Consider the following 23,698-nt stretch of genomic DNA (forward strand, 5'->3'; position numbering starts at 1 on the left):
CATTAACACTTTTCTTACTTTGATCATTAATCAACAAATGTGGCACAACTTTTTCAGAGGTGTGGTGCATTTTAAATTTTTCTGTTAAAATTGTGCTACTGATCCTACAGTGATGCACACTTCCTCTGTAATTTCCAAACATTTAACTGGTGATCCTCACAAACCATTGTATAAACTGCATCAAAGTTATTGTTAATTGTCATGATAGGATTGCCTAGGTGTAGGATCTTCACAGCTTGATCTTGTGCCACTTTAAAAACAATTAAACTACTCATAGTACTGCAGTTTGGTCACATAATGTTCCCCAAATGCTTATTGAAGCATTTTAAACAATAGTGTTAAAATTTCACAAAGTTTGAAGCAAAATGTAACACAAATATTGTAGCATTACATGTAAAATGTGTGCTACGTTTCAAAAATTGCCGCTAGCTAGTGCTGCTGGAAAAAGCTCTGTGTACTGGTTGGCACATTATTATAAAAATGATGTCTTTTATGAACATGTTTGATGTGCATCTCAGTCATTGAAGTAGAATTAATTTATTGTAGAAATTACAGAGTGTTAACAGAGTAACTTTCATTAACACTTACTTGTTCAGTTGTTTTTTATTAATTAAGCCAGAGAAAATAAGGAAACAAGCAAGACAAATTCACAACATGGCTAAGATCATATTTGAGATGAATAATTTTTGTAAAAGAATAAACCTTAAAAGTATTATGGAAATAAATAACTGACATTGCATATTTAGTTTGTTAAATGTAAATTATTCCAAAAGTTTGATACGTTAACGTTTATAATTATTGTTTTAAGAAAATTACTTTTTACTTTGATTTTATCTGTGTTAGTTTGTTCTTTATTGCTGTGCTATAAAATTTTTATTAATTGAAATTAACTATTTTTTTCAGTCGGTCGAGATTGTGAATTTATTGTTTCACCAATTAATCACTGTACTGTCAATGGAGAAGTTAATATTCTTCGTTTTCTACATAGACAGCTTAATCCTGATGCTGATATTTTAGAAGAGACTAAATTAGATGAATTTCTTGATTGTTGTTATTGTTTAACTCATGTAAATAGTCAAAAAGAGAAATTATCTATTTTAAGGAAAATGAATGCAACGCTTGGAAAATCGGAATGGTTTTTTGGTGATGTGATTACAGTATGTGATTTAGCTGCATGGTCATCCATTCGAAATGTTGAGAATTTAGAACTTACACAGAAAATGTCAAAATGGTTGAAGCAGTGTGATCAGCTTATAGGTTGGTATATTATTAACATATACTGTTTTTTATGATAATTTTTGTTCAGAAACAACTATAAGCACAGTGTCTGTTAAATGTACAAATCATTCTAGGGTTGTAACCATATTCAATGTATTTATTAAATGATGCCAAAAAATGTGTATATTTTATAATGTTTTTTTACCCTTGTAGAATTTGTGAGTACCTGTAATTGGTATATATAATGGCACTGTTAATTGCATCATAAAATATATCACCTGTAAAACATGTTGGGAACAAGGTATTTGTATCTTTTTTTATTTTTATTTTTTTTATCTTGATTGCTTTCTTCGTAAGACACAGTCATATATGACTGATGTAAATAAATATTGTTCACCACTTTTTGAAAGTTTTTTGTACTCTGGGTTTTTTTATTTATGTAAATACAGTGGTGAACATGAAGAAATGCACATATTTCAGGAATGCATTCAACAGTTTATTTTTTCAGTAAAGGTTGATTTTTATATTTGCTTTTACCACCATTTGTTTTTTTATATCAGTTTGCTGAAAATTAAATTCTGCAGAAATTCTACGTTTAAGTATATTGGCATTTTATCGAAGTTGATTTACTAAAAACCTAGAAAGTCTTTTTTGACAGTTTATGATTATAAAAAAAAAAAATTCTGATAAAAAAATATTTGGACCCAATTCAAACAATTTTTCATCCCAATTACGCTTAAAACCACAAACTTTATAGCATCCACATAAATGTAATATTATATTAATTGATTTTATTAATAAAATTTTAAATACTTCGGTTTTTTTAACTTTTGTAGATTACATGATATTTAATATTTCATAGTGTAAGTATTTTGATTCCTATTTAATACAAAAAAATGAGATTAAAAATTATCCTGTCACAAAGGTTTTTGTAGTCTGCAGGCTTAAAAAAATTAGTTATAAAAATTTATCTTGTATTATAGATACATGTATTTATAAAATTACTTGAAAAAATTAAATCTAAAATAATGGACATCAATCTTAATTAATTTCATTCATCATTTGTAAACCCTGTAATAAGCTGCAGTAAATGCCACTGTCCTGAATTTAGTGAATACATAATAGTTACAAATTTTCTAATTTAAATTGATGTAACTCATTTTTTTTTTTCAGATAAAGCATTTAACAACTTAATTGTTAAGTAAATAGTATAACTTATTAAAAGTTAATTTATAAGAAAGGATTGAAATATGATCACATAAAAAAATTCTGTAAAAATAATTTAGAAAATCTGCCACAACTCATAAGTTGTGTATATTGAAATATTTTTGCTTAGAATGGCAATGTAGTAGACCTGTGAAAGCAACATAAATATTTATATATTCAATTAAAATATCGTTTCTAGCAGATTGCAGCCTGCAGTAGATATTATAAATATTGACCCAAAGATAAAAAAGATTGAAACATGCATTCAGCATTCTTTATAGCTGAATAAAGGTCTGTTATGTCTATTATGTACTTTTTAACAAAGTGAAATAAGAATGTCTTAAGTAAATATAATCAATCTGAATAAAATAGTAGGAGCATAAAAAGCATATATTTTAATATATTCCCTAATGTTAGAAATTCTGAATTTCCCACTTAGGAAAACGTGTAAAAAAATTATATATTTCTCAACATTTATTCCTTCATCAATTTTATCATTTTGTGAAAATTATTTTAAATATTCAAGTTTCTATAAATGTATCAGCACATATGTTGGTGGAAGGACTGAAAGCCTATATCAGCATTTTGCATGCATTGACTTCTGTTACAAATAAACTAAAAACATTGTCATTCTCTATGTCTTTTGTGGTATGGTAATATATAAAAAAACAGGTTTCATGAACTTGCTGTAGCGTATGAAATTCTTGAGTTTTATTCTAAATTATATATTGATGTGATCTAAGCCTACTTCCTGTTGTACAGAAACTGATAATAGTAGAATCATTCATGAATAATGTGCTACTTGTGAAATGTAAACAACATGCAATACTAGGAATTTCATTTACTTATTTTTAATCTTTTCTAATCATTGCGCTGTGAAGAATCATATGTCGCATATCACTTATGATTATGTTTTAGAAGTGGTTATTATAGAAAAATTTATTGCGGTGTATATTTTACTTCATGAAATGATTAGCATTAGTGAATAGAATTAGTGATATATTTTTATTATTTGTTTTGTTGTTTTCATTTAAGGCTTTGTCATAAATTCAGTCACTTAAATTTTTAATATTTCAATATAGTTATTTTCTTTTATGATGCCCAAGTTAGGAGGAAAAGGTACAGTAGTTCATAATAAGGGGAGACAAATTATAATCAATGTCTACACTTTCTTTTTACAAAATTATGCCGGAACTGGAATAGTAAGGAAAACTGAAGTGCTGAATATGGTTTTTCAAGCAACAAAAGTATCAAAATGAACAGTCCAAAGAATTATAGCAGAAGGGAAATCAAATGAAACTGAGAAGCCATCCATGTTCGTTTCACCAAGAAAATGTGTGCCCCAGTACTGTGTGCAACTTAGATTTGTTTGACACAGATGCTTTGAGTTGTTTAATAAATAAATTTTACGTAACCAAAATGCATTCCTACTGTGAAGAGAATTATGTAAAAAGCCCGCAAAAGTGAAATTTCAAAGGGAGTAAAAGATCTGTAAGGAGAATATAAATTGGGATTTAGATGGAAAAAACAGAAGGCAGCCGGAAAATACTGATAGAACGGTATGACATTAAAATGCAAAGAATGAAATTTCTAAGACAAATTTCCCTATTTCGCGAAGAAGGAAAACCGATTATATACACAGATGATACCTACTTTCACAGTAGTCATGTGACACCAAAATCATGGGTAAACAACAAACCTTCACAAGGGACTAAAAACATCAGTATCCAAGGGCTGAATATTAATAATTGTCCAAGCCGGCTGTAATAATAGATTCATTAACAATGCTTTACTTATGTATTAGTCAAATAAGAATGGAGATTATCCCATATAAATGGATTCCGAAAAGTATATGAAATGGTTACAAGAGAAGTGTATTCCCGACTTGCCACCTCGGTTGGTCATTGTACTAGATAACACATCATATCACAACGTTCTGCTACAAAAGCAGTTAAATTTTAACTCATTAAAATGCGATATGATAAAATGGTTAGCTGAACAACGAGTTGACTGTTCACTATGACAAAGACTGAATAATATGACATAAAATTTCTAATACATAACTTTTTTGAAATTATGGTCATACAGTTCTATGGTTGCCACCTTATCACCCTCACTTAAATACCATTGAAATGATTTAGAGTCAAGTGAAAGGGCAAGCAGCTAAAAGAAATAATACTTTTAGTATATCAAAATTTCTTAAGTTAGCTGAAGAGGAATTTCATAAAGTGTCTGAAGCTGAGTGGAGCAGTGTCTGCGAGTATGTTGTCACCATTAAAAAAAGTACATTGAAGATGAACATTTACATGATGTGCATATCGACAATTTTGTGATAAATATGAATTCAGAATCAGACATGAGCTCTTTAGAATCTACCAACAACAGCAACTTCGGAATTTGTTAGCTACAGCAATAAAGTGAGTAGAAAAAATAATTATTTAAAATACTTTAAAATAATAATATTAATTGGAATACTAAAGTAGTTTTAATTAAACAGCATTGTATATATTTTTGGTTATAAATATCATCTATACTAAACTGACAATGTTTTCAGTTTGCCTAGTACTGTGCCAAATGTTTGCTGAATGCTAGTGGTTTTGTGTGCCAACGTACGTGCTGATAGTTCTACATGTAAATAAATAAAAACTGATATCCTTTACATAATTTAACACTATCAAGTATTTGTGCACATTATACTCAAGTTACAATAATTAATTATAGTTAGTATTGCTTATAGTGACATCGGATATAGTGACCAAAAACTTGTCTCTTGGTTGGTTTGATATACTGTTAATACATAAATACAGTATTTATATTGTTTATAATTATTTCAGTTGTAGTGATATATCGGTTATTATGACTTATTTTTTCAATGAAACATTTTATCGCTTATAATGACGGACAGAGGGACTCATCAGTAATGTAGTATATCTACATTGTAGCTACAGAAATATTTTGACGGTTAAAATGAGTCACCTTTTCCTTTTTACCTGCATATGTACTATAGCTCTTATTTTTCTTATCTTTTTCCTGTACCAGATTATTGTAAACTGAAGCAGCAACATTCAGTCATTAATCTTTTGCTGAGAGCGTATCATATTGTGCAGGTACAGTATTTTATTTTATGCATCCTGTGTAATCCAGTTAATAGTGATTTGATTATGATTGCGAAAAACATTCACGATAGAGGAAAAGGCACACATTTTCTGGCAGTTAGAGAATGGTGAAACTAATTAGGACTTACGCAAGAATTAGGCATAGGTCATTCAACAATATTGGTGATATGGAAGAACTGTGATAAAATTTAAAAAAATTTTGTAACAAATTCTATGTAATCAAAAAAATTACGCCCTAGTCAACATAATGATGTAGACCAAGCATTGTTAAAATGGTTTAAATACCAGAGGGCTAGTGATATCCCTGTTAGTGGCCCTATATTGCAAACTAAGGTGAATGATTTTTCTGAAAAATTCGGTAAACTACATGAAATAATAACTTCAGCTTGGATACAATGGGTTCTGTCAGCATCACAATATTATATCAGGGAGAACAATCATGGCGAGACCACAGCAGCTGCAATCAGTGTGTCAGAAAAATGGCTAGAAACCATTTGGCCAAAATTAAAAGAGGGCTATTCAGATGAAAAAAATCTATAATGTTGATGAACCTGATCTTTATTTTTTAAATTGTGACCAGAAAGAGCCTTTCGGTTTAAAGGCGAAACATGTTCAGGGGGAAAATTATCAAAAGAAAGACTAACAGTACTAACTGCTACAAATTTGACTGGAACTGACAAAAAAAACTTCTGGATATAGGGAAAAGTGCTAAACCCCGATGTTTTAAAAATTTGAAATCACTTCTGTTATGTACGAAAGTTACAAGAAAGCTTGGATGACAAGTCGTATCTGTACATCTTTGTTACGAAAATAGGATCCTGAATTAAGGATTGCAAATGACAAAATGCTGCTGCTGATTGACAACTGTCCGGCTCATCTACACATTGAAAATCTTTTGTGTATAAAGTTTGTGTTCTTAACACCAAAAACAACAGCAGTCTTACAGCCCTTAGATCAAGGCATGATCAAGTCTGTAAAAGTACACGACAAAAAACACCTAATTTTATAAATGATATAGGATTTGGATCAAAAAAGGGAAACACAAATAACTATTCTGGATGTTATAATTATGTTAGAAAGATCATGGAATGAGGTTTCAGCGCTTACTGTAAAAAATTGCTTTTGACGTGCAGGATTTTTACCACAGGCTGGCAAAGTTTCTGACATCGCGTGCGAAGAAGAATCTTTAGCAGAATGGGGGAATAGTCTGCAAAACCAATTGTTGTCAAATACATTGTTTGAAGATTATCAAGAGGCTGACAAAGATTTAGAAATGCATGAAACTATAACAGATGATGTAGTGGCTTCAGTAGTAGCAGAAATAGACAGGGATGTGGGTAATGATAGCGACAATGTTGAAGACATCAACCCACCAAATCTTCCAGAAGTTTTAGCGATATGAAAACCGTTTGCCAACTTCTCAGTTTTACAGAAATTGTTAATGAAGAAACAAAGAGTGTTTGTTTTGATTTAGAAATGAACCTTCAAAAACTGTATTACTACATGAAATGTTTGAAATAAAGCAAAATAACAAACTTTTTGCAGAAAAAGTGATTTTTATAATTTTTCTCTATTTTCTTTTACTCTACCGTATTTGTATTTATTATTGCATATTTTTGTTTTTTTTTTTATATTATTTTATTACAGAAATAAATTATTATTATTTTTGTGTATTACAATACCCATGTAGATGGCATATTAAAGTTGTACCAGTAAGCTACTTATACATCAGTTATTGTGACAATCAGTTATAATGACTTAAAATGGTCAATTCCTTGGAGGTCATTATAAACTATATTTACTGTATTTAATATTATTTTTCACAGTAAATAACAATATTGCCATAGCTTTTAGGATTAATATGATATTCACCGATAGCATCATGTATTTATTTATATGTATTTGTTATTTTAATATTTTAACAACCTCCGTAAAACAATAATCTGAAAATTCTGATAATGGAACATATGTACATGAACAATTTTTATATTCATATGCATGAAGTCACATGACATAAAATGTATTGTAAATTGTGTATTCTAATGTGACTTGAATACCATAAAAATAAAACTTGAATAAAATAAACCCTTTATTAAAAAGTGGCTTAGCTCTGATATTCTCGTAGATCTAAAAAATGCATTTTCTATGTGATAAATATTATATGTAATTGGTCGTTTTAGCCAAACTTAAGGTTCACATTGTGTAAATCATGCTTATCGTAGGTTCATCCCACATAAACTTACAAATTTTAATTTTTTTAACTGTATTAAAAAAATAATCAGGTTTTCAAAAAAATATTTTCTTTAATTCCAAAAAAGTAAGTTTGCTTTCTAAATAATTACATTAAAATCTACTTCAGATCTTTTTGGTGCTGATCTTTTACACACTTAATCAATGATGTCAAACATAGTGTAAATGTTTATGGTATAGTTATGAAGTAGTTGAGAAATCTGTATATGCATTTGGGTACCTGTAGAAGTATATTTGATTTATTATATGTTTCTTTAATTTATTGGTTTTTTTTTTATTTAAATGATTTTTACTTCCTTGTACAAAGTAAAGGAATTATTGCGATCGCAGAAAATTTCAGATTTCAACAGAAATATCCATTTTGACCATCCTTGAATCCATTTTGACTAGTTTTGGCATGATATCTGTACGTGCGTATGTAACTCGTATAACTCAAAAACGATTAGCCATAGATTGTTGAAATTTTGGATTTAGGACTGTTGTAACATCTGGTTGTGCAGCTCCCTTTTTGATTGCAGTCGACTGGACCAAAAGTGTCCTAAAAGCCCAAAATCCAAAAAATTTGAATTTTGGACTTTTTCATAACTGCATAATAACCCCTCATTGAGAGCTTTTCAATGATATATCGTAAGTGGTACTTATTTTCATTGGTTCCAGAGTTATAGCTAAATAAAATTTTAATTATTGATATATTGGGAGGCACATCGGTTCGAACCCGACTTGATATACGTAATTTTTTTTAACTTTTTTTTTTTTTTTTTTTTTTTTAATTTCATATGTTGACTTATTAATAATTATTAGCCTCTAATTCAGTGGTGGCTCATATCTAAAATTAGTGAGAGTGCTGCTCCAGAAAAGGTTTTCTGGCCATGTTAAAGTTTTTCTGTAAAAAAAAAAAATGAATCAAATAGAATAGCTGGGAGCAGGATAATAATCTAATTCTATACTTTATCACATTCAGGAATAAGGAACATGGTTTTTAAGCACATTCTGCTTAAAAATCTTATTTGATTTAACTGAATAAATAATAAAATGTCAATACAGATTTTTTTTTTGTATTATTATAACTTGATAAAATGTTCGCTTAAAAATACTATTGTCCAATGGTGCTTAATTTAAATTTCTATGTACACAGAAACAAATACATAATTAGTTTTGAATAACTACATTCTCTTTCGCCCTTCCAGCGTGTGGTTGGACAGATTTGGCAATCAAATAACTCTTGCTTTCTGCCATCTTCTGACTTCTGATCACTACTGAAAAAACAACTAAACCGCTTTCATATTCCTTCCACTGACTAAACTAGAAAAGGAAACTAGCAAGGAACATTCCATACACATGTGTAAAAAAAACTACCTTCCATTGGCATGCCAGGGTTGGCATTGCAGGAGCGACAGTGCTCTCTCTCACAGCCTTGCATGCTGCTTCCTATGTGCGCATGTGCACAATAGCCAAACACCACACAGCTGGAACTGTCAAGCGCACAGTTTCATACAAAGATTTTTGTATCTTTTTCATAAACTGGGGGATGGCTACTGACATTAATCTTAAGGATTATATATTGTACAAGTATAAAGAAAGTATTAAAGAAAAAAGGACTCATTATTGATAATATCAAATGGAAGTAAGGGGTGCTGCAGTTCCACAATGCCTATATGCGACCCACCACTACTCTGATTTAAAAAAAATTTTACAATAAATAATGTTCAATAATAGCAATAAAAAAAATTATGATAAAATTCAGAAGTTATTAGTGAAATAAAATTTTATGTACTTTTCATTTTAATTCAAAAATCTTTACTTTGGTTAATAATTAAACTGATAGAGATAATTTTTGTTTCCTAACATGCGATACATGAGTTTAATCTGTTTTTTTATGCTCAAAACAAATATGAACCCAGAATCTTCCTATCGCCCACCATTTTTGAAAAATTTTCAATTTTAATTAAAGGATTTTTTTTTTTTCATTTTTCAACATATATTTAAATATTTTAAGCTCCTATAGTGTATTTTGTTAGCTCATTTTTTATTGTTTAACTATGTTAACATAATTTATAAGCTGTAAAAAAACAATACTAGCCAAAGAATTAAATCATATCATAGTCGCATATTATGACATCAATATCTAATACTGTAGAGTGAGCCTTCATGGACAAGATTAATATGTCTGTGCAGGTCAAAACATGTAGTTGAAAACACAGTTGTGTTGTTTGTATTAAGCACTGGATTTAGGAATGAATTGATTTTATTCAGTTTTAAGTTTGTTAGCAGTGCAGTGTCATAATGCCTCGAAATTGTGTAAATGATGTGGATGCCTTTTTTATGTATGTGGTGAGTTTACCGTAAAATCAAATAGAAAAATCATTACACCTTTAATTAAAAAAGCATATCACTTGTATTTTCAGTGTAAAATTGGTGATCAGGATAAGACGTGGGTTCCTCATATAGTATGCACCAATGGTTCTGTATATTTAAGAGGATGGCTGGAAGGTACACAGAAGGCTTTGCCAATTGGTGTACCTATGGTTTTGCAGAACTAAAGGACCATAACTGATTGTTATCGGAGTAACCGATTGTTACTTTTGTTTAACAAGAGTGTCTGGAATTTCAAAAAAATCTAAACATATTGTAAAATACTCTTCATTGCAATCTGCAGTCAGGTTTGTACTTCCCAGTGAAATTATTCCAGTTCCTGAGCCACCTGTGAATATATGTTTTGAAAGCAACGATGATGAAGAATCAGCAGTACTGAAGACAACAATGATTTTGATTTTGAATTATCGTCCAATAAGCCACACCTTATATCACAAGGTGAATTAAATGACTTGGTTAGGGATTTAATTTTATCAAAAAATCAAGCTGAACTGTTAGGAATTAGACTACAAGGTTGGAATTTACTTCCAAAAAATACAAAAATTTTAGGCTTTCGAAGCCGACAAAAAGAACTTTCTCAGTAGTTTATTGATGAAAATAATTTGGTTTATTGCACAAATACTGATGAGCTTATGTTGCACTTAGGATAAGTTCATAAACCTGAGGACTGGCACCTTTTCATAGATTCGTCCAAGTATAGTTTAAAAGTGGTTCTACTACACAACGGTAACAAATATTCTTCGATACCAGTCACTTATGGTAATAATTTGAAAGAGACGTACGATGTGATGAAAGAACATTCTTGAAAAAATAAATTATAAAAAACATAACTGGAACATATGTGGTGATTTAAAGTTATACCTATTTTGTTAGGCATGCAGTTAGGCTATACTAAGTACATGTGTTTTCTTTGTGAATGGGACAGCCGAGCTAGGGATAAACATTATGTTACCAAAGAATGGAAGAAACGAGACAACTTAAACTTCATATGGGAAAAATGTTATTTATGAGCCCTTTTAACCCAAAAAAATATTTTTATCTCCTCTCCATATCAAGCTTGGACTAATGAAAAATTTTGTAAAAACAATGAATAAGGATAGTCCCGATTTTTGTACATCAGGCAGAAATTTCCAAATGAAAGTGAAGGAAAAAATTAAAGAAGGAATATTTGTTTGTCCTCAAATAAGTGAGTTGGTCAAAATGATGTATTTAACTCAATGTTAAATAATTTAGAAAGTGTAGCTTGGGCTTCATTTAAAGGAGCTTGTAAATATTTTCTCGGCAAACAAAAATCTGACAATTACCATGATATTGTTATTAACTTCTTACTTCATACAGAGCTGTGGGATGTAATATGTCTTTGAAAATACATTTCCTCCACTCGCATCTAGATTTTTTCCCAGTCAACCTCGGAGACGTAAGTGACTTAACACGATGAACGTTTCCACTAAGGCATTTCGGTGATGGAAAGCCGCTGCAAAGGGAAATGGAATACTGACATGTTGATTGGAATGCTAGTCGATTACTGTTGGACATTAATTTGTGATGTGCCTGAGGCTGTTTATAAAAGAAAAGCATCAGCGAAATCATTCTAACACATATAATTATGACCGTGCAAAATTATAAATTTTACAGATTTAACTATATTTTCCCTTAATTTTTTTTGAAGCCTAATTTATTTAAAACTAAGCGCGATAGAAAAATTGTATTTACAGATCTGTAATGTATCCAAAAAACAATTCAAGAAATGGTATCACACTTAGAGAAACATACATTTTTTTTTGTCTATCAGTATTTTTAATAAATCAGTATATTTAAATTAAAAAAAAAAAGTTAAAGAAATATATGTATATGAAGTTTGATTCGAACCGATGTGTCCGTGGTTATCGATCCAACACGTTCTCACTTACACCACATAACTGCTTGAGCAACATGAAACAAAGTTAATATGTAAACTAATATAAAATTCTGATAAGGGCACCACAAAAAGTGATGCAATGGTGGTGTCCACCACAATGTAATAGTGTAACTACCCACTTTATTACAGAATTGGAGGATCGTATCCCACTTTCAAATGAAATAAGTTTAAATGAAGTGAAGCAAAAAATTCCCATATGTAATTTAATAAGCACAGAAGGAAGTCATGTGGTATCCACATCAGATTTTTTAGTGTTATTAAATTGCAGTATGCTGTATTTTATGCTAAACAAGTACAAATTTATCATAAGAATAAAGAGTTGGAATAATCCACATTTTGTATTTCTAAATTTGCAGTTGTATATTTTACATATTTTCTTATGGAGAGAATACCTCATACAGGATATTTTCCCCAGAAAACATTAAATTTTGGGGAATATTTAAGCATGTTTAATAAGGTTTTAATGTATATTTATAAAACATGAAATTATATATCTTCCCTTATAAAAAAAGTATTTTAATAACGATTTCATATTTATAAATATATAAACTTTTCCAGCCCCGTAGGGTTTGCTAAATACGACTGCCCTTCATGTGAAGTACAGAGATGATATGATCTTAGAGATCTTAATGTGATTTTTAACATACAATATTTCTAAAGTTTTATTTTCATTTTATGTAATAGAAAATATTTGATTTCAGGAGTAAAAGCAGCATAAATTAAATTATAAGAAGGAGGAATGATGAAGATTTGAGATTATATACTTAGAAGAAAATTTGCAATTGTGTACTCCGGTTGAATAAAATTTATCTAATTAAGTATTTTCTTTTTGTTTTGCCTGTGTTCATAAAATTTTAATTATATATATATATATTTTTTTTTTTAACTTAAGTTCCCTTCAATTTGTTTCACATTACAAAAAAAAATGAGTAAGGCATAAGCTATTGAAAATAAATCACATCCAGATACATTGGTCTCTACTATTTGAATTTAGTAAGTGATAATCAGTAACAATAAGACTTAAGGGAACAACTTAACTTTAATTTATATTTAACCAAAGATTTATATTTAATATAAGCCCCATTTATGTCTTCTTAATGGTAGAAAAAAGTAGGTTAGGAGACACACACGCTGAAATGTAATCGGAGAGCAAAAAAAATGTATCACAAAGCTACAGGTGCTGCCATGCCATCTTGTAGTTTTGTCGTCTCTACTACTAACATTCCAAATTTCTTTGAACCATATCCTCTCATTTTATATCATTCATCATTGATATGGCATCTAGTTCACCTGCTATGTCAGTACGTCTAAAACAATGTGCAGTGATTAAATTTTTAACAGTCAAAAAGTGAGCACTAATGATATTCATTGTCATCTACGAGGGCGGTCCGGAGAGTAACTTCCATTGTAGCATAGCACTAATAGTAGTATTAGTGGCACTACCATTGACACAGTGATGTACTCTCTGAATCAGTGTGCTTCCAGCTGTGGCAGTTTAAGCCGTGTACTTTAGTCCATTCGCTTGTTATAACTAAAAACATGAGCGATACAATAGAAAATCCTACGAAATGTGAGTTGCATACTGTCATAAGATTTCTTTGGGCATAAAATGTTTCGGCATCAGACATCCATAGTCAGTTGTGTACTGTATATAGCCCAAACATTATGAATGACAGTGTAGTGTGGCAATGGGTCCGATTTTTTAAAAATGAAAGGACAAATATCCATGAAGAAGAGAAGAGTGGTAGGCCTTGTCAGAGTGATGATTTTGTTAGTGAAATTGATGAAAATCAAAGATTCTCCATCTCTGAACTTTCCTTTCAATCAATTCCTGCAAATTTCTTGTACAGTTTACAAGATTTTCTCAGATAAATTAGGCTACCGGAAGTTCTGTGCTCGGTGGGCTCCAAATATGCTCACAGAGATTCATCAAACCAATTGAATGGGCTCTACCTTAGAATTTCTTTTACGCTACAATGCGGAAGGAGAAAGTTTTTTGAAGATTGTGACGTGATGAAACTTGGGTGGTCTACTTAAACGCTGAAACGAAACAAAAAGTTGATGGTCTGGTGCCATACCAGTTCTTCATGAAAGCCCGCCAAACTTTGTCAGCAAGGAAGGTTATGGCTACTGTTTTTTGGGATGCCAAGGGAGTTCGAGTCGAGTTTATGGAACATTATACAACCATTACTTTAGCAGTCTCTGTGAAACTTAGGCAAGCCATTCAGAACAAATGTTATGGTATGTGGTCATCCAGTGTTGTTTTTTTTGCATGACAATGCTTGAAGAACATCTGAATCAATTCCAGTGGGACATTTCTCTGATCATTCTCCTTATAGCCCAAACTTGGTGCCATGTGATTTTCATCTCTTCACTCAGATGAAGTGATGGCTTGTGTCATAGCACTTCGATGACGACAGTGAACTACAAAATGCCATGAAAGGTTGTCTAGGTACCTAGGTGGATGAATTTTATGAAGGTATTTGTAAATTAGTGAAAAACTATGACAAATGCTTGAATTTAAACGGCAACTATGTTGAAAAATGGTTAAAAGCTGTGGTTTTAAGTTGTATGGAATAAAATATTTTTATCTATGCAAGTTTTTTATTTATAGCCAAACGGAGGTTACTTTCTGAACTGCTCTCGTAAGAGCCATCTACAATGATGAAACTAAGCGACAGGATTATGATTTAACCCAAAAGATGGTCGATCAAAATGCATGTATTTGGTTATTGGTAACAGACTTCATCTGAAATATTAAGCATTAAAAAACCTTGTTTTACTTTTGCATTAAAGTGTGAAGAATCCGTTTCCCCCACCCATTATTAATAAATATAATTAATAATCTATTGCGGCCAAATATTTAATGATGATAACACTAAACCTTATAAAAGGAATAAACATAAGATAACTGTTCAGTCTCAGAATAAGTACATTCTCTCCATTTTTACAAGAAGAAAGTTAGATCAAATTGATTTCTGTTCTGACAGTTGACTTAAAACAATTAGTTACTTTACAAAAATAATATGAAAAATGCAAATTTCATTATTATTAGAAATACTCTGTTAACATGATAGTCTATTAACTTTGAAAGTATAATAAACATGCGTGATATAAGTTGCTAAATTTAAACTGAATAATTAATTACAAGAATAACTTTTAAAAGTGAAAATCATTTAACAGTACAAAAATGAATTGTTTTTATCTATCCTGAAATTTTTCTGTCGTACAAAAATAAAAATATTAGTAAAATAAATAACTGCTTTAAAACACATTGATTTTATTTAGAAGGATATTTATTATATGTAGTCTATGATTATTGGTGAATAGAAATTTTTTTTATACTTTCGTATTATATAAAAATAATAACTAAAAAAAAATGTATATTTTCTAGCAATTTTCAATAATAAGATTTTTCCACCAGACAAAAAATCTTGCTTGTTTATATATTCTTAAATTCTCCTTCCCATTATAAATAATATAATAAAAATAAATATGTAAATAACAAACAATTACAGATATTTTGCATTGTAATACAAATTTCATAAATTCTGAAATTTAATTTCTAAAAAGAACACAATTTATTCAAGCAAATTATATAAGTAGTAGTAATTGTACAAAAATTAATAAAATGTATTACATGTTTTAAATGATGAATTAACTAATAAAATAAACCTGAAATAATATAATCCTTTTACCCATAAATACTCTTACTCCCAGGCCATCTATATCTAAGTTGACTTCTAACCGCACCAACGAATCCCCTCCAACTGGGCCAGTCTCCCGCATCCCCCTCAGCAGCTCCAACCCTTTCCAGATCTGTCCTCACCTGGTTCCACCATTTCTTTCTTTGTCTTCCATGGATCGCCTTTTTTCAAGATTACTCCTCATCACTTCCTTCTGCAAACACCCCTCCTTCCCTCTAAGTTCATGTCCAGCCCAATGGATTCTTCTGCATTTAATTTCACTCACTATATCTGCACTCCTGTATAGATCCCTGATCTCCCTATTATGTCTTCTTCTCCATTGCTCCTGTTCACATGTAGACCTGTATATTTTCTACAGTTCCTTATTCTCAAATACTGTGAGTTTTTTCTTCCTTTTTTGTTCATTTTCCATGTCTTTGCTCCGTACAGCAACACAGTAGATTATTTTTATGTACAGTCTAAATTTTGTTTTGTGTGATAAGGATTTTAAGGGCAGTATTCTGTTGCATGCATCTAAGCATCTATTCACTCAATTTAATTATTTTGTATCTCTGGTTCCTCCGTCTTCTCACTTGATGTAATTGCTACTAGGTACTTAAATTGGTCAAATTCATGTCTGTCTATTCTTAGAGGGCCTTCCTTTGATTTGGGTTTCTTGTAAAATGCATATACTTAGTTTTGGTGTCATTTGTCTTTAATCCTACTTTTTCTGTTGCTCTTATAAATATTTTGGTTAATGCACTTACATCTTCCAGAATTTCTGCAATATAGCTACATCATCTGCGAACGCCAATATATTTATTTTGGTTCCAATCCTAACACTCAGGTCCATCTCTGCCACCTTCTATAGTGCTTCCTCCATGGCAACATTGAACAGGGAAGAGCCCATCTCCCAGTCTGATTCCCGAGTTTATTTTAAAGGACTTAGAAACATGTCTATTAACCTGCAATGAGCCCCTTGACTCTCCAACACTCATTTTAGCTAGGTTTATCAATTTTTTGGGGACTCCAAATCTGTCTAGCTTTGTCCATAGTCACTTTATAATTATGCTGTCGTAGGCTTTTTGAAAAATCAATAAAGACTGCATAGAACTCTTTATTAAACTCCCAGTATTTGGACACAATTTCTTTTATTATGAACATCTGATTCGTTGTAGCTCTACCCTTCATGAAACCTGTCAGATTTTCCAGGATTATTTCACTTGTGTAACATTCGAGGTGGTTCAGAATAATTTTGGAAACAACCTTATAAGGGATACTAAGGAGTGAGATACCTCTGAAGTTACCACATTCTTCCCTTTCTCAGATTTTCAATATTATTTCCCGCAATCTGTCCATCATTACATCACCTTCCTTCTTCAGTACTTCCACTATAACTCCAACTTTCCCAGGAGCTTTGTTGTTTTTAAGTGCCTTCAGTTCTTTTCTGGTTGGTGGTTCTGCATTAAGTTACACATGATAGTAGCCAGTCACATCGCTTTGATTTGGAGTAGCATCTCGTTTCCCCACATTCAGTAGATCGCAAAAGTACTCTTGCCATCTTTCCAGAACTTGTTAATTTTCTATTACCAGGCGGCCTTCTTTGTTCCTACCCTGTAGGGCTGTGGGGTGAAACCTTTTTTGAAGAACCTTATTTTCCTCTAGAAGTCTTTATGTACAATTGCTTTTTCCTTCTCAATAGTTTGTTGGTTTCTCTATTTGACTTATTGAAATTTTCTCCATCTTCCATACTATTGCTATTCGTCCAAGAAGTTTTTATTTTAATTCATTCTACTATTTGCTTACATTCCTGATTAAACCTGGGTTTTTTATTCTCTTCTCTTTGCCACACACTTCTGTTGTATCTGAAACAGCTTTTTTTAAAGTTGACCAAATACTATCTGTATCTTCACTAATTCCCATGTCCTCCAGAATCTTAAACCTATTTTAAAATTTGAGTTTGAATCTCTCAGCCACATGGTTATTTGCAAGTCTTGCAGTGTCTATTCTTCTCTCATTTTCTTCTTGATTGCTATTCTTTGGGTCACTTTGACTAGAACCAGTGAATGGTCAGTCCCACACTCTGCCCTCTGACACTTCTAACATCTGCTATACTGCTATTGTGTCGCTGTTCAACAAGCACATGTCAATTTGGTTTTAAACTTCTTATACTTTTCTCTTAGTCTAATATTGCACATTCTATCTTATTTTTTCAAAATATCAGATTCTGCAATTCTTTTATAACAAATCCCATTCCACTTTAGTATGTATTATTGTCACATCCAGTGTAATACAATACATACTTCTTTGTGTTAATTTTCCCTGCTAGTGACCATCTCGTTTCCTCAACATCCATGTTCAGCTCTTCCGCCAATATATCACTAGCTCCAGGTGTTGCCAGTGTTCTTATATTCCACATACCAAATCGCAGTTGTTTAGGTAGTATCTGGGTCATCATCTGTTTATCCTGTCCAGTTTCCTAGGCTCCTTGTTGGTGATTTGTAACAATTTAGTTTTTATGAGGAAGGTTGTTTGTTAGCCCAACACTCAACCCCCAGCCTGGAAGACCAGGGTATCTCTCTTAGTCTGACTCCGACCTCACAAAGACCTGACCGGCATGGGAGTCCTTACTGGTAGCTAAACTACTGCTAGTATAGCTTTCGAGGTTGTTGGAGCATGCAAGGCAAAGATACCATTGAGTGGGTTTTACACATAAATACATTTATTAATTTTTAATTCTTAAATATGTCATGCAAATTCTAAATAAAAATATTATTTCAGAGGGAAAAAATGGGAAATGTAATAATTTTTCAACAAAATAAAAAATTAAACAACAGTAAAATTTCAATAAAAAAAATAAATCCCTTCTTAAAACATCTTTTTTAGGAAAAAAATTTTTTTTTAAAATAATCAGGAAGAATGGCCTACTCAATTCTACGAAAATAAACGTATCTTAAACCTGATTGAAATATGACTTGGATATTTAATGACATTAAAACCTGATTATGTTTTGGTTTATAAATTGAGTTAATGTAATAAGATATTAGCTGTTAACAGTATAATTGCTACGAAAAGGTTATATTTTTAGAAATTCTTAAACACATTCCATATGAACTTAATTTCTTTGTAGTAAGTAAATAAAAATGAAATTTTTCATTGTTTTTCCTTTATTTTTTACGATTAAGTTCAGTAATAAATAATTTGTTGGGCTTAACAGAAATGTTATTGATAAATAACATGATATCGTACTTAGATTTTTAATATTATTTCAAATAAATTTGTCAAGCTAATGATGACAAATTAACTTATTGATATGACTAAAAAATTTCATTTTCTTATTTCTTAGGGATGTGAAAATTCCATGAAGAATGCAGAATTATCAGTAACGATATCCCCAAAATTGACAAAGAGTTTTTGAAGTAAGAGAATATAAATGGTTATTAAAAACAACAGAACTATGTGTGATCTGGGTGAAGCGATATTTGTAAATAAAAATATAATTGCAATAGGGAAAAAGTATTGTTACACAATATATTGAAAAAGCTGCTAGTTAATTGTTTTCTTGCGAAAGTTACTGAACATCACCCAATGGTTGCATCCAAAAATAAACAGTTGGTCCAAATTGAATGTAGAAAATATTAAAATTAGTTATCCGGCAGTTCATAGGGTGTTTTTTTGTGAGATTCACACAAACATTAAGCATGCTTATAATGGTCACAAAAAAAGAACTTTTCTGTTTTCTTAAGTTTGTAAAAAAAATTATGTAATAAATTGCAATTAATTAACTAACTGGGAAATAAATTAAGACTACCCTTGATATTTTACAGTTATTTTGAAACTATCATTAAGATTCAAACTTATCAGCCAAGTATAAAAGAACAGTAATATATTTTTTACTAAAAAAAATAGGTTTAGGCTAGAACCTATATCATAATTAGGTTCAACCAACCAAAATCCTACTCTTTTCAACCACTGACCAATCAGAAGCAGATATTGTTTAATGTATCATCTGTTTATTTACTTTTATTTTAATCTGATTTAGTGGTTAGCAAACATAGGTTAATTTAAAAATACACATCAATAGGTAACTAAGTTAATATATTATATTGTTTGACCTTTTGTTAATAATGTCTGATTGTGAGGAAAAATTTTCTTTAACACCGATAACTTATTGCCACAGAAATGTATTTTTTGAAAAATTATTCCATAAGTAATGTATTGTATCATTGATTTAAATCAATAATCCCAATATTTTATCAGCTGTTGAAAAAATATGGTATGCAGCTCTTATAATTGCCATTATTGCACTCTTGCAAAGTATACAACATTTGTCAAGGCTCATATTGTAACTTACTTTGCATTCATGTATCAGTGGCAATCATTATAGATTGCTGCATAATGTACTTATTTGTTTTTTTAAAGAAGCTATCAGAGTTAGAAATAAATAATCATTTGTTTAAACTCTATAATGATGCATTGATAAAGAAAAGTCAACATCAATGAGACGCACAACAATGGTGCAAAAGTTGGCATTTGTCTGGCTTTTTGCATACATATATTGTGAAAGAAATACTGTATTTGTAAAAAAGAAAAGAGAGCTAGTAATAGAGTTAAAGAAGGAGTTTATCTATTATCAAAAATAAATGTATCATTACCTGCTTATTTTTTTTTAATTCTCATTTAATGCTTTTACAATGACACTGCTTCATCAGATAAATAATTAATTTTTTTTTTTTTAATTCAAAAAAGAAGATTACTGAGTCAGATTTACTGATTTAGATTGTTAAGAACAAATCCTTTTTGTTTGATTGTAAGTAGTCCATTTCTTTTTTGAATTTTTTTTAAAATTAATACATCTGATGAAGTGGGTACACTGTGAAAGTATTAAAGTGAATTTTAAAAAGAATAAGCAGTAAGTGGTATTTTTATTTTATTATTATTATTATTGATAATAGTTATTATATACATTAGGATGCTAGACTACAAATTCATAAACTTAAAAGTATATCTATATAAAGAAAAAAATTGCCCTGCATCTTTAAGAACATCTATGAATGTTACAATCACATGAGTGACAGCTGCAACAGAATATGGAAAATGCCATTGTATTAATACATATTTAAGATCCAATTATACATTGTTGGCAAACGCTATAAAATTTGCTTGCCAAGTATAGAGTATATTGAGGCAATAGTATATTTAGTTGTTAATAGTCTCACTAAAAATGCTTTTGAATTTTTGAATCCTGTTTGTTTCCATACATATGGAACAACTATTCTTTTCTTAATATGTAACGAAGTAATCAACTGCAAGATTAAATCACAGTATGATTGCACAGGCTTCTGTGTTGAACCCTGGTGGACACTCCAAGCCATCAATGAAGATTTTGCTTTAATAACCGCAGGTTTTTTATAGAACTAAGCCATTGTGCAAAAGTTAACATATATCTGTCTTTGAAAAGTTATATAATATATATATGTATACATTTTTTCTGAACTCCTGAATATACAGAAATCCCAGGTAATGAACAGGCCAAGGCATCTTGTACTCAAACAATGGAGAGTATATATATGATTAATTCTGTGAACATAGGGTGCAAGTAGTATTACAAAGTAATTGGTTGGCAATAAACTGAGACATTAATCTTTTACAAGTTGTGTAAGACAGACACCATAAAGGAGTTTTGGTTGGGGCTACCAGGTAAATGCATGGTTTACCAAGTCATATGATTATACCATAGGTAACCATTGTTTAACTGGCTAACATATTTCTCGATTGTACATAATATGATGCAGTTGCAGAACTAATTAATAATATTGTATGTGATGAAAAAAAAAATGTAAATTTTTAGTTGTTCAGACTGAAGTATACAATTTTTTTATAGTATATGTCCTCATTCCAGATGTGAACACTTTTCTTTACTTCTATATTTAATATTTAATTTCTGTAAATTTTTTACACAAGTATATACTTATTTTGTCGAATTTAAAAAATTTTAACAAATAATGTATTCAGTTGAAGAGCATTTACAAACAATTAGGACTACTTTGATAGATTTACTAGATCCTTAGAAGATTATAATTAATTTACTTATTTACTTTTTTTTTTCTTGTTCTGACCACTACGGATCACACTTGAATAGTTTTCATAGTATGTTTAGTTTCATAGTTTGCGTAGTTTTGACTTCTTTTTCTTTTCCCAAAGTCAATCTTTTGCTCTGTTGTTGCCTTTCTTCTGTCCATCTATTCAGGTTTATACCTTTCTCTCTGGAAATTTAGATTCTCAAATCACTTTTATAATTTATCTCTGTTTTTATAAAGATCCTTAGAAATGTTTCTAGATGTGTTTCTATTTCTTTAAAACAGTTTGTCTTTGTGGCTCTATTTATGTAGAAATTAAATATTTATTTTGTCAGTCTTTGGTTGTTCATTTTGCATAAATGTAACAAAACAATGCATATAAAACTGTAATCTTCTTTTCCGGATTAAGGCCCTATTTTTTCTGTGTATTTGTAAATTTCTTTTGAAATTTGTAAATTCCATCTTCATATTATGGTCCATAAATTTTTCTTAACATTCTTTTTCTACTTTTGCTGTTTCTTGTTCTAAAAAAACTGCAGACATTGTGCCCCATACAGTGCTCCTGGTAGGACTGCAGTTTTATAGTTCTCAATTTGGAGTTATATGATAGAGATTTTTTATTATAAATGTTTTCGTGAATGATAGGTATTTTTCGTACTATATTCTGCATCTCAATTTTTTTCAGTTATATTCGGTGTTATGATTTTTCCCAAATATTAAAATTTTTTAATTCTACTTATTTCTTTGTTGGAAATTTTAAGAGTTTGAGTTTTTTTCTATTTATCATTGGAAAACCAGTTATTTTATTATTAAAAAATTTGAAGACCAATTTTGCTTAATTTTTTCATTTTGTTTTTAACCTTGTCTATATCTCTTGCAAAGATTGCAATATTGTCTGCAAAGGTCAGAATGTTTGTATTTATGAATTTAGTTTTAGTGCCCATTTTTATGTTTTAATGTTGTTTAACTTTTTAAATTCTTTCTCCCATTCTCTAATAAATTTTTCAAGGCACAATTAAACAGGATTACTTTATTGCTTATTTAACTGCAATTTTTTCTTAATTATTTGAATTTATAATAATACTTGCTGATCATATGGCAGCTCTTTTCTATTATTTTTGACAGTGCATTAGTGGTTAAATAAATTTTTTTTTTAATATTCATATTAATTTAATACATATTTTTGTTATTTTAAATATGTTTTATGTCTCAAATAAAATACTTTTTTTAGTAAAAATGCAATTTATTTAATCATTTTTTGATCTGGAAATAACCTTTCTGGTTGTATGCCAATTAAAGTTAAAAAAAAAGAATAATAAAAGAGGAAAAGAATTTAATCAACAGTTAAAAAAATCTTGTTAAGCCAAGTTCTTTAATCGTGTTTTTATGAATTTTTTTCATTTTTATTTAGAAGACTTTTTTTATTAATCTAAACTGTTTGGAATCTTTTGAAATAACTTTATATTATGTTAGTTAATGTGAATACTAGTACTATTTGTTAAATTAGAGATGATTATATATACGCTGGTTCTTATTCAAAGCTAGTAATTTTATATCCACATAAAATAACTTATAAAAAAATAATAATTAAAACCACCTTCAAGAAATGCTCTAAAAATTAATAAATAATATTTGTCATCATTAAATTTAGGCTTTTAGGAGCTGCAATCAAATTACATTGTTTATGACATTAACTTGTAAAAGTTGTAACTTAAAGAATAGCTGACAAAGAATTTTTTTTAATTTTTGTTGCATTTTTAAAAATCAAATTAAAAAAAAATCATCTTTTAAAAATGAAAAATCATCTATCAAAATCATCATCTTTATTCCGATGAAAATAAAGCACTTTCA

The 23,698-nt window shown here is 29.9% G+C and overlaps 1 protein-coding gene across 4 annotated transcripts in view; it reads left to right on the top strand.

Moving 5' to 3' along the window:
- Positions 1-12,899, top strand: part of AIMP2 (aaRS-interacting multifunctional protein 2) — a 40,680-nt gene extending 27,781 nt beyond the window's left edge. The window contains exons 4-5 of one of the 4 annotated variants that reach the window (XM_075363862.1): positions 904-1,257; positions 12,783-12,899. In XM_075363862.1, the coding sequence (XP_075219977.1) occupies positions 904-1,257; positions 12,783-12,799 (371 nt within the window). In that variant the 3' untranslated portion in view covers positions 12,800-12,899. Of the gene's footprint in view, positions 1-903; positions 1,258-4,512; positions 4,816-12,782 lie in introns of those variants that run through there. The other 3 variants (XM_075363861.1, XM_075363863.1, XM_075363864.1) reach the window with 3 other exon arrangements.
- The last annotated feature ends 10,799 nt before the right edge of the window (positions 12,900-23,698 follow it).

This window comes from Lycorma delicatula, chromosome 4 (genome assembly GCF_047948215.1).
Source record: "Lycorma delicatula isolate Av1 chromosome 4, ASM4794821v1, whole genome shotgun sequence".
Lineage (NCBI taxonomy): Eukaryota > Metazoa > Arthropoda > Insecta > Hemiptera > Fulgoridae > Lycorma > Lycorma delicatula.